The sequence below is a fragment of the Carcharodon carcharias genome, chromosome 3 (assembly GCF_017639515.1).
Source record: "Carcharodon carcharias isolate sCarCar2 chromosome 3, sCarCar2.pri, whole genome shotgun sequence".
NCBI lineage: Eukaryota > Metazoa > Chordata > Chondrichthyes > Lamniformes > Lamnidae > Carcharodon > Carcharodon carcharias.
This window is the reverse complement of record NC_054469.1, coordinates 8,439,468-8,454,076: the sequence shown is the minus strand read 5'-3', so window position 1 is coordinate 8,454,076 and position 14,609 is coordinate 8,439,468. Positions and strand designations below refer to the sequence as shown.

The 14,609-nt window shown below is 42.9% G+C and overlaps 1 protein-coding gene across 4 annotated transcripts in view; it reads right to left on the bottom strand.

The window, feature by feature from the left end:
* Positions 1 to 13,701, bottom strand: part of zgc:63863 (uncharacterized protein LOC393372 homolog) — a 236,247-nt gene extending 222,546 nt beyond the window's left edge. For all 4 annotated transcript variants that reach the window (XR_005942639.1, XR_005942640.1, XR_005942641.1 and 1 more), the window contains exon 1: positions 13,484 to 13,701. Coding sequence is in view for 1 of the 4 variants with exons in the window: in XM_041184556.1 (XP_041040490.1) it covers positions 13,484 to 13,547 (64 nt within the window). In the remaining 3 variants the exon portion in view is untranslated. The remainder of the gene's footprint in view (positions 1 to 13,483) is intronic.
* Positions 13,702 to 14,609: the final 908 nt, after the last annotated feature.

The following is a 14,609-nucleotide window of genomic DNA, read 5'->3' as shown; positions in this document are numbered from 1 at the left end:
ATAACACTGACATTGCCTGTGAATGTACAGTGACATTGCCTGTGATTATACACTGACATTGCCTGTGATTATACACGGACATTGCCTGTGAATGTACTGACTTGCCTGCAATTATACACTAACATTGCCTGTGAATGGACACTGACATTGCCTGTGAATGGACACTGACATTGCCTGTGAATGGACACTGACATTGCCTGTGAATGAACACTGACATTGCCTGTGATTACACACTGACATTGCCTGTGATTACACACCGACATTGCCTGTGAATGTACACTGACATTGCCTGATTGTACAATGACATTGCCTGTGAATATACACTGACATTGCCTGTGATTACACACTGACATTGCCTGTGATTACACACTGACATTGCCTGTGATTACACACTGACATTGCCTGTGATTATACACTGACATTGCCTGTGATTACACACTGACATTGCCTGTGATTACACACTGACATTGCCTGTGATTACACACTGACATTGCCTGTGATTACACACTGACATTGCCTGTGATTACACACTGACATTGCCTGTGAGTACACACTGACATTGCCTGTGAGTACACACTGACATTGCCTGTGATTGTACACTGACATTGCCTGTGAATGTATACTGACATTGCCTGTGATTGTACACTGACATTGCCTGTGAATGTACACTGAAATAGCCTGTGAATATACACTGACATTGCCTGTGAATATACACTGACATTGCCTGTGATTACACACTGACATTGCCTGTGAATATACACTGACATTGCCTGTCAATATACTGACATTGCCTGTGAATATACTGACATTGCCTGTGAATATACTGACATTGCCTGAGAATATAAACTGACATTGCCTGTGATTATATACTGACATTGCCTGTGATTGTACACGGACATTGCCTGTGATTGTACACGGACAATGCCTGTGAATGTACTGACATTCCTGTGATTATACACTGACTTTGCCTATGATTATACACGGACATTGCCTGTGAATGTACTGACATTGCCTGTGAATACACAGACATTGCCTGTGAATACACACTGATATTGCATGTGATTGCACACTGACATTGCCTGTGAATATACACTGACACTGGCTGTGAATATACACTTACGTTGCCTATGAATATACACTGACATTGCCTGTGAATGTACACTGACATTGCCTGTGATTATACACTGACATTGCCTGTGATTATACACTGACAATGCTTGTGAATACACACTGACATTGCCCGTGATTACACACTGACATTGCCCGTGATTACACACTGACATTGCCCGTGATTACACACTGACATTGCCTGTGAATGTACACTGACATTGCCTGGGATTACACACTGACATTGCCTGTGAATGTACACTGACATTGCCTGTGAATGTGCACTGACATTGCCTGTGATTGTGCACTGACATTGCCTGTGAATGTACACTGACATTGCCTGTGAATGTACACTGACATTGCCTGTGAATGTACACTGACATTGCCTGTGATTATACACTGACATTGCCTGTGATTATACACTGACATTGCTTGTGATTACACACAGACATTGCCTGTGATTACACACTGACATTGCCTGTGAATATACACTGACATTGCCTGTGAATATACACTGACATTGCCTGTGATTATACACTGACATTGCCTGTGATTATACACTGACATTGTTTGTGACTACACACTGACATGGCCTGTGAATTACACTGACATTGCCTGGGATTACACACTGACATTGCCTGTGAATATAACACTGACATTGCCGGTGATTACACACTGACATTGCCTGTGATTACACACTGACATTGCCTGTGAATATACACTGACAATGCCTGTGAATATACACTGATATTGCCTGTGATTATACACTGACATTGCCTGTGATTATATACTGACAATGCCTGAGAATATACACTGACATTGCCTGTGAATATAACACTGACATTGCCCATGATTACACACTGACATTGCCCGTGATTACACACTGACATTGCCCGTGATTACACACTGACATTGCCTGTGAATATAACACTGACATTGCCTGTGAAATTAACACTGACGTTGCCTGTGATTATACTGACATTGCCTGTGGTTATACACTGATGTTGCCTGTGATTACACACTGACATTGCCTGTGAATGTACACTGACATTGCCTGTGATTACATACTGACAGTCCTGTGATTATACACTCACTTTGACTATGATTATACAAGGACATTGCCTGTGAACGTACACTGACATTGCCTGTGAATGTACACTGACATTGCCTGTGAATGTACACTGAGATTGCCTGTGATTACACAGACATTGCCTGTGATTAGACAATGACATTGCCTGTGATTAGACAATGACATTGCCTGTGAGTACACACTGACATTGCCTGAGTACACACTGACATTGCCTGAGTACACACTGACATTGCCTGAGTACACACTGACATTGACTGTGAGTACACACTGACATTGCCTGTGAGTACACACTGACATTGCCTGTGATTGTACACTTACATTGCCTGTGAATGCATACAGACATTGCCTGTGATTGTACACTGACATTGCCTGTGATTGTACACTGACATAGCCAGTGAATATACACTGACATTGCCTGAGAATATACACTGACATTGCCTGTGATTACACACTGACATTGCCTGTGAATATACACTGACATTGCCTGTGAATATACTGATATTGCCTGTGAATATACTGACATTGCCTGTGAATATACTGAAATTGCCTGTGAATATAACACTGACACTGCCTGTGATTATACACTGACATTGCCTGTGATTATACACTGACATTGTTTGTGATTACACACTGACATGGCCTGTGAATGTACACTGACATTGCCTGGGATTACACACTGACATTGCCAGTGAATGTACACTGACATTACCTGTGAATGTGCACTAACATTGCGTGTGATTATACACTGACATTGCCTGTGAATGTACACTGACATTGCCTGTGAATGTACAGACAATGCCTGTGATTACACACTGACATTGCCTGTGAGTACACACTGACATTGCCTGTGATTACACACTGACAATGCCTGTGATTACACACTGACATTGCCTGTGATTACACACTGACATTGCCTGCAAATGTACACTGACATTGCCTGCAAATGTACACTGACATTGCCTGATGGTACACTGACATTGCCTGTGATTACACACTGACATTGCCTGTGAATACACTGACATTGCTTGTGAATATACACTGACATTGCCTGTGAATATACGCTGACATTGCCTGTGAATATACACTGACATTGCCTGTGATTATACAGACATTGCCTGTGATTACACACTGAAATCGCCTGTGATTACACACTGACATTGCCTGTGATTACCACACTGACATTGCCTGTGATTACACAATGACATTGCCTGTGATTACACACTGACATTGTGAGTATACACTGACATTGTCTGTGAGTACACACTGACATTGCCTGTGAGTACACACTGACATTGACTGTGAGCACACACTGGCATTGCCTGTGAGTACACACTGACATTGCCTGTGATTGTACACTTACATTGAATGTGAATGTATACTGACATTGCCTGTGATTGTACACTGACATTGCCTGTGAATGTACACTGAAATAGCCTGTGAATATACACTGATATTGCCTGTGAATATACACTGACATTGCCTGTGATTACACACTGACATTGCCTGTGAATATACACTAACATTGCCTGTGAATATACTGACATTGCCTGTGAATAAAACACTGACACTGCCTGCGATTATACACTGACATTGCCTGTGATTATACACTGACATTGTTTGTGATTACACACTGACATGGCCTGTGAATGTACACTGACATTGCCTGGGATTACACACTGACATTGCCTGTGAATGTACACTGACATTGCCTGTGATTACACACTGACATTGCCTGTGATTATACACTGACATTGCCTGTGATTATACACTGACATTGCTTGTGATTACACACAGACATTGCCTGTGATTACACACAGACATTGCCTGTGATTACACACTGACATTGCCTGTGATTATACACTGACATTGCCTGTGATTATACACTGACATTGTTTGTGACTACACACTGACATGGCCTGTGAATGTACACTGACATTGCCTGGGATTACACACTGACATTGCCTGTGAATATAACACTGACATTGCCTGTGATTACACACTGACATTGCCTGTGATTACACACTGACATTGCCTGTGATTACACAGACTTTGCCTGTGATTACACAGACTTTGCCTGTGAATATACACTGACAATGCCTGTGAATATACAGACATTGCCTGTGATTATACACTGACATTGCCTGTGATTATACACTGACAATGCCTGAGAATATACACTGACAATGCCTGAGAATATACACTGACATTGCCTGTGAATATACACTAACATTGCCTGTGAATATAACACTGACATTGCCCATGATTACACACTGACATTGCCCGTGATTACACACTGACATTGCCTGTGAATATAACAGACATTGCCTGCGAAATTAACACTGACATTGCCTGTGTTTATACTGGCATTGCCTGTGATTATACACTGATGTTGCCTGTGATTACACACTGACATTGCCTGTGAATGAACACTGACATTGCCTGTGATTACATACTGACATTCCTGTGATTATACACTCACTTTGCCTACGATTATACAAGGACATTGCCTGTGAATGTACACTGACAGTGCCTGGGATTACACACTGACATTGCCTGTGAATGTACACTGACATTGCCTGTGAATGTACACTGACATTGCCTGTGAATGTACACTGACATTGCCTGTGATTATACACTGACATTGCCTGTGATTACACACTGACATTGCCTGTGATTACACACTGAGATTGCCTGTGATTAGACAAAGACATTGCCTGTGATTAGACAAAGACATTGCCTGTGATTAGACAATGACATTGCCTGTGATTACACACGGACATTGCCTGTGAAAATACACTGACATTGCCTGTGAATATACACTGACATTGCCTGTGATTATACACTGACATTGCCTGTGAATGTATACTGACATTGCCTGTGATTGTACACTGACATTGCCTGTGATTGTACACTGACATAGCCAGTGAATATACACTGACATTGCCTGAGAATATACACTGACATTGCCTGTGATTACACACTGACATTGCCTGTGAATATACACTGACATTGCCTGTGAATATACTGACATTGCCTGTGAATATACTGACATTGCCTGTGATTATACACTGACATTGCGTGTGATTATACACTGACAATGCTTGTGAATATACACTGACATTGCCTGTGATTATAACACTGACATTGCCTGTGATTACACACTGACATTGCCTGTGAATGTACAGACATTGCTTGTGATTACACACTGACATTGCCTGTGATTACACACTGACATTGATGTGAATGTACACTAACATTGCCTGTGATTACACACTGACATTGCCTGTGAATGTACACTGACATTGCCTGTGAATGTACACTGACATTGCCTGTGAATGTACGCTGACATCGCCTGTGAATATAACACTGACATTGCCTGTGAATACGACACTGACATCGCCCGTGAATACAACACTGACATTGCCTGTGAAAGTATTGACATTGCCTATGAAAGTACTGACATTGCCTGTGAATGTACACTGACATTGCCTGTGAACGTACTGATATTGCCTGTGAATGTACTGACATTGCCTGTGAATGTACTGACATTGCCTGTGAATGTACTGACATTGCCTGTGAATATACACTGACATTGCTTGTGAATATACACTGACATTGCCTGTGAAAGTACTGACATTGCCTGTGAAAGTACTGACATTGCCTGTGAATGTACACTAACATTGCCTGTGAATGTACTGACATTGCCTGTGATTACACACGGACATTGCCTGTGAATGTACACTGACATTGCCTGTGAATGTACACTGACATTGACTGTGAATGTACACTGACATTGCCTGTGAATGTACACTGACATTGCCTGTGAATGTACACTGACATTGCCTGTGATCATACACTGACATTGCCTGTGAATGTACACTGACATTGCCTGTGAATGTACACTGACATTGTCTGTGATTACACACTGACATTGCTTGTGATTACACACAGACATTGCCTGTGATTACACACTGACATTGCCTGTGATTACACACTGACATTGCCTGTGAATGTACACTGACATTGCCTATGAATGTACTGACATTGCCTGTGAATACACTGACATTGCCTGTGAATACACTGACATTGCCTGTAAATACACTGACATTGCCTGCGAATATACACCGACATTGCTGTGAATATACACTGACATTGCCTGTGAACATACACTGATATTGCCTGTGAATATACACTGACATTGCCTGTGAATGTACACCATCATTGCCTGTGAATACACACTGATACTGCATGTGATTACACACTGACATTGCCTGTGAATATACCGACATTGCCTGTGAATGTACCGACATTGCCTGTGAATGTACCGACATTGCCTGTGAATGTACCGACATTGCCTGTGAATGTACTGACATTGCCTGTGATTATACACTGATATTGCCTGCGAATATACACTGACATTGCCTGTGAAAGTACTGACATTGCCTGTGAAAGTACTGACATTGCCTGTGAATGTACACTGACATTGCCTGTGAATGTACACTGACATTGCCTGTGAATGTACACTGACATTGCCTGCGATTACACACTGACATTGATGTGAATGTACACTAACATTGCCTGTGATTACACACTGACATTGCCTGTGAATGTACACTGACATTGCCTGTGAATGTACACTGACATTGCCTGTGAATGTACACTGACATTGCCTGTGAATATAACACTGACATCGCCTGTGAATACGACACTGACATCGCCTGTGAATACAACACTGACATTGCCTGTGAATATACACTGACATTGCCTGTGATTACGAACTGACATTGCCTGTGAGTGTACACTGACATTGCTCGTGAATATACTGACACTGCCTGTGAATATAACACTGACACTGCCTGTGATTATACACTGACACTGCCTGTGATTATACACTGACACTGCCTGTGATTATACACTGACATTGCCTGTGATTATACACTGACATTGCCTGTGATTATACACTGACATTGCCTGTGAATATACGCTGACATTGCCTCTAATTATAAACCTGACATTGCCTGTGATTATACTGACATTGCCTGTGATTACGCGCTGACATTGCCTATGAATGTACACAGACATTGCCTGTGAATATACTGACATTGCCTGTGAATATAACACTGACATTGCCTGTGAATGTACTGACATTGCCTGCGAATATACACTGACATTGCCTGTGAATATAACACTGACTTTGCCTGTGAATGTACACTGACTTTGCCTGTGATTATACTGACATTGCCTGTGATTATACACTGACGTTGCCTGTGATTACACACTGACATTGCCTGTGATTATACACTGACATTGCCTGTGAATATACGCTGACATTGCCTCTAATTATAAACCTGACATTGCCTGTGATTATACTGACATTGCCTGTGATTACGCGCTGACATTGCCTATGAATGTACACAGACATTGCCTGTGAATATACTGACATTGCCTGTGAATATAACACTGACATTGCCTGTGAATGTACTGACATTGCCTGCGAATATACACTGACATTGCCTGTGAATATAACACTGACTTTGCCTGTGAATGTACACTGACTTTGCCTGTGATTATACTGACATTGCCTGTGATTATACACTGACGTTGCCTGTGATTACACACTGACGTTGCCTGTGATTACACACTGACATTGCCTGTGATTACGCACTGACATTGCCTGTGATTACACACTGACATTGCCTGTGATTACACACTGACACTGGCTGTGAATATACACTTACGTTGTCTGTGAATATAACACTGACATTGCCTGTGAATGCACAGTGACATTGCCTGTGAATGCACAGTGACATTGCCTGTGAATGCACAGTGACATTGCCTGTGATTATACACTGACATTGCCTGTGATTATACACTGACAATGCTTGTAAATATACACTGACATTGCCAGTGAATATAACACTGACATTGCCCGTGATTACACACTGACATTGCCCGTGAATATAACTCTGACATCGCCCGTGAATATAACACCGACATTGCCTGCGAATATAACACTGACATTGCCTGTGAATATAACACCGACATTACCTGTGAATATAACACTGACATTGCCTGTGAATATAACACTGACATTGCCTGTGATTATACTGATATTGCCTGTGATTATACTGACATTGCCTGTGATTATACACTGACGTTGCTTGTGATTACACACTGACGTTGCCTGTGAATGCACACTGACATTGCCTGTGAATGTACACTGACATTGCCTGTGAATGTACACTGACATTGCTTGTGATTACACACTGACATTGCCTGTGATTACACACTGACATTGCCTGTGAATGTACACTGACATTGCCTGTGAATGTACACTGACATTGCCTGTGAATGTACACTGACATTGCCTGTGAATGTACACTGACATTGCCTGTGATTACACACTGACATTGATGTGAATGTACACTAACATTGCCTGTGATTACACACTGACATTGCCTGTGAATGTACACTGACATTGCCTGTGAATGTACACTGACATTGCCTGTGAATGTACACTGACATCGCCTGTGAATACGACACTGACATCGCCTGTGAATACAACACTGACATTGCCTGTGATTACACACTGACATTGCCTGTGATTACACACTGACATTGCCTGTGAATGTACACTGACATTGCCTGTGAATATAACTGACATTGCCTGTGAATATAACACTGACATTGCCTGTGAATATAACACTGACATTGCCTGTGAATATAACACTGACATTGCCTGTGAATATAACACTGACATTGCATGTGAATATAACACTGACATTGCCGGTGATTACACACTGACATTGCCTGTGATTACACACTGACATTGCCTGTGATTACACACTGACATTGCCTGTGAATGTACACTGACATTGCCTGTGAATATACACTGACATTGCCTGTGAATATTCACTGACATTGCCTGTGATTATACACTGACATTGCCTGTGATTATACACGGACATTGCCTGTGATTATACACTGACAATGCTTGTGAATATACACTGACATTGCCCGTGATTACACACTGACATTGCCCGTGATTACACACTGACATTGCCTTTGAATATAACACTGACACTGCCTGTGAATATACACTGACATTGCCCGTGACTATAACACTGACATTGCCCGTGATTACACACTGACATTGCCCGTGAAAATAACACTGACATTGCCTTTGAATATAACACTGACATTGCCTGTGAATATAACACTGACATTGCCTGTGAATGTACACTGACATTGCCTGTGAATGTACACTGACATTGCCTGTGATTATACACTGACATTGCCTGTGATTATACACTGACATTGCCTGTGAATGTACTGACTTGCCTGCGATTATACACTAACATTGCCTATGAATGTACACTGACATTGCCTGTGAATGTACACTGACATTGCCTGTGAATGTACACTGACATTGCCTGTGAATGTACACTGACATTGCCTGTGATTACACACTGAAATTGCCTGTGATTACACACTGACATTGCCTGTGAATGTTCACTGACATTGCCTGTGAATGCACACTGACATTGCCTGTGAATGCACACTGACATTGCCTGCGAATGTACACTGACATTGCCTGTGAATGTACACTGACATTGCCTGCGAATGTATACTGACATTGCCTGTGAATACACTGACATTGCCTGTGAATACACTGACATTGCCTGTGAATACACTGACATTGCCTGTGAATACACTGACATTGCCTGTGAATACACTGACATTGCCTGTGAATATACACTGACATTGCCTGTGAATGTACACTGACATTGCCGGTGAGTACACTGACATTGCCTGTGAATGCACTGACATTGCCTGTGAATGCACTGACATTGCCTGTGAATACACAGACATTGCCTGTGAATACACACTGATATTGCATGTGATTACACACTGACATTGCCTGTGAATATACACTGACACTGGCTGTGAATATACACTTACGTTGTCTGTGAATATACACTGACGTTGCCTGTGAATATACACTGTCTTTGCCTGTGAATATAACACTGACATTGCCTGTGAATATAACACTGACATTGCCTGTGAATATAACACTGACATTGCCTGTGAATATAACACTGACATTGCCTGTGAATGTACACTGACATTCCTGTGAATGTACACTGACATTGCCTGTGAATGTACACTGACATTGCCTGTGAATGTACACTGACATTGATGTGAATGTACACTAACATTGCCTGTGATTACACACTGACATTGCCTGTGAATGTACACTGACATTGCCTGTGAATATGACACTGACATCGCCTGTGAATACGACACTGACATCGCCTCTGAATACAACACTGACATAGCCTGTAAAAGTACTGACATTGCCTGTGAAAGTACTGACATTGCCTGTGAATGTACTGACATTGCCTGTGAATGTACACTGACATTGCCTGTGAATGTACACTGACATTGCCTGCGAATGTACTGACATTGCCTGTGAATGTACTGACATTGCCTGTGAATGTACTGACATTGCCTGTGAATGTACTGACATTGCCTGTGAATGTACTGACATTGCCTGTGAATGTTCTGACATTGCTTGTGAATATACACTGACATTGCTTGTGAATATACACTGACATTGCCTGTGAAAGTACTGACATTGCCTGTGAAAGTACTGACATTGCCTGTGAAAGTACTGACATTGCCTGTGAATGTACACTGACATTGCCTGTGATTATACACTGACGTTGCTTGTGATTACACACTGACAATTGCCTGTGAATGCACACTGACATTGCCTGTGAATGTACTGACATTGCCTGTGAACGTACTGACATTGCCTGTGAACGTACTGACATTGCCTGTGAATATACACTGACATTGCCTGTGATAATATACTGACATTGCCTGTGATTGTACACGGACATTGCCTGTGAATGTTCACTGACAATGCCTGTGAATGTACTGACATTCCTGTGATTATACACTGACTTTGCCTATGATTATACATGGACATTGCCTGTGAATGTACTGACATTGCCTGCGATTATACACTGACTTTGCCTATGATTATACACTGACATTGCCTGTGAATATACTGACATTGCCTGTGAATATAACACTAACACTGCCTGTGATTATACACTGACACTGCCTGTGATTATACACTGACACTGCCTGTGATTATACACTGACACTGCCTGTGATTATACACTGACACTGCCTGTGATTATACACTGACACTGCCTGTGATTACACACTGACATGGCCTGTGATTACACACTGACATGGCCTGTGAACGTACATTGACATTGCCTGTGAATGTACACTGACATTGCCTGTGATTATACACTGACATTGCCTGTGATTACACACTGACATTGCCCGTGATTACACACTGACATTGATGTGAATGTACACTGACATTGCCTGTGAGTGGACACTGACATTGCCTGTGAGTGGACACTGACATTGCCTGTGAATATACACTGACATTGCCTGTGAATATACACTGACATTGTCTGTGAATATACACTGACATTGCCTGTGATCACACACTGACATTGCCTGTGATTACACACTGACATTGCCTGTGAATATACACTGACATTGCCTGTGATTACGAACTGACATTGCCTGTGAGTGTACACTGTCATTGTTTGTGAATATACTGACACTGCCTGTGAATATAACACTGACACTGCCTGTGATTATACACTGACACTGCCTGTGATTATACACTGACATTGTCTGTGATTATACAGTGACATTGCCTGTGAATATACACTGACATTGCCTGTGAATATACACTGACATTGCCTGCGAATATAACACTGACATTGCCTGTGAATATAAACCTGGCATTGCCTGTGATTATACTGACATTGCCTGTGATTACGCACTGACATTGCCTGTGATTACACACTGACATTGCCTGTGAATGTACACAGACATTGGCTGTGAATATACTGACATTGCCTGTGAATATAACACTGACATTGCCTGTGAATGTACTGACATTGCCTGTGAATTCACTGACACTGCTTGTGAATACACTGACACTGCTTGTGAATACACTGACATTGCCTGTGAATATAACACTGACATTGCCTGTGAATATATTGACATTGCCTGTGATTACACACTGACACTGCCTGTGAATATAACACTGACATTGCCTGTGAATATAACACTGAAATTGCCTGTGAATATACTGACATTGCCTGTGATTATACACTGACGTTGCCTGTGATTACACACTGACATTGCCTGTGAATGTACACTGACATTGCCTGTGAATGTACACTGACATTGCCTGTGAATATAACTGACACTGCCTGTGAATATAACACTGACATTGCCTGTGAATATAACACTGACATTGCCTGTGAATATAACACTGACATTGCCTGTGATTATATTGACATTGCCTGTGATTACACACTGACATTGCCTGTGATTACGCACTGAAATTGCCTGTGAATGTACACTGACATTGCCTGTGAATTTACTGACATTGCCTGTGAATATAACACTGACATTGCCTGCGAATATACACTGACTTTGCCTGTGATTATACACTGACATTGCCGGTGGTTATACACTGACATTGCCTGTGATTATACACTGACATTGCCTGTGGTTATACACTGACATTGCCTGTGGTTATACACTGACATTGCCTGTGGTTATACACTGACACTGCCTGTGAATACACTGACACTGCCTGTGAATACACTGACACTGCCTGTGAATACACTGACACTGACTGTGAATACACTGACACTGCTTGTGAATATACACTGACACTGCTTGTGAATATACACTGACATTGCCTGTGAATATACACTGACATTGCCTGTGAATATACACTGACATTGCCTGTGAATATACACTGACATTGCCTATGAATATAACACTGACATTGCCTGTGAATATACTGACATTGCCCGTGATTACACACTGACATTGCCTGCGAATATAACACTGACATTGCCTGTGAATATAACATTGAAATTGCCTGTGATTATACTGACATTGCCTGTGATTATACACTGACATTGCCTGTGATTATACACTGACGTTGCCTGTGATTACACACTGACATTGCCTGTGAATGTACACTGACATTGCCTGTGAATATACTGACATTGCCTGTGAATATAACACTTACATTGCCTGTGATTACACACTGACATTGCCTGTGAATGTACTGACACAATTACGCCAGCTCAGTCCTACTGGTCACGTGACCAGCCCCCCCCCCCCCCCCCCCCCCCCCCCCACCGCCGTGTCACGAGCTCCTACCTGCCGTTCTCCAGCAGGTCACGGTTCCCTGGCCTTTCACACTCGGCCTCCTGCCCTTCTTCATTTGGCGAATCTTGTTCCCTTCACCTGCTTCTGTTGAAAAAAACAGGAACCCGAATAGCAGCGGCTGCTGGAACTGCCATCTCTCCCTCTCCCCCGCTGCCCTCAGCAGCCGGCACAGCCCGGCCCGGCCTCCGCCGCAGCGCGCTCCCCGTCTGCCCCCACCTCCCTCACTTAGGTCCCGCTGTCGGATTGGCGGAGCTTGGCCAATCCCTGGCGTGCTTCCTCGATGGGGGGGGGCGTACCGGTAATCCCGCCTGCTGATTGGTCAGAGTGCCCGTCAATCAGTCCTTGGGGGCTGCGTGACGCTAGGTGTTCCCGGTATTTGTAGTTCCCCGCCGCCTCCCTACGGGGTGATGTAGGGCTCAGTTTATGCGCAATCGTCCCCTGGTCATCCCAGTGAGTCCAATGGTCATTCCTGAGCCTCAGGCCCATGTTGTACGGGTATGGGGTTTGTATCCCAGGACAGCAGCTGGTGGAATTTGAATTCCCTTTTTGTTTTATTCGTTCATGGGATGTGGGCTGGGCCACCAATTATTGCCCAAACATAATTGCCCTTGTTTGGAGGGCAGTTAAGAGTCAACCACATTGCTGTGGTTCAGAAATCTGCCATCCTTACCTGGTCTGGTCTGTGTCTGACTCAAGTTACTCTTCACTGCTGTCTGAAATGGCCTAGTAAGCCATTCTGTTCAAGGGTAATTAAAGGTGTGCAACCAGTGCTGACCTTGCCATGCCATGCCTATAATCTCATGAAAGAGCAAATAAATACTATCAAAATTTGTATTGTTAGGGTGCCCCTCATTGCTCAGTTGGCAATTGTGACACTGGATAATTTTGCCTAGTTGTCATTGCAACAAGCCTGGAAACTGGCAGCAGGGGTGCACAGCAGGTCAAGATCACCATGAAGCAGACTGGGAGGAGGAGGTCGTCAGCATCACTGCGAAGTAGACCAAGAGGATGCGAAGGAGATCAGGATCACTGTGAAGCAACCTGGGACGATTGTGAAGCAGGTCAGGATCACTGTGAAGCAGACCAGGAAGAGTGTGAAGCAGGTCAGGATCACTGT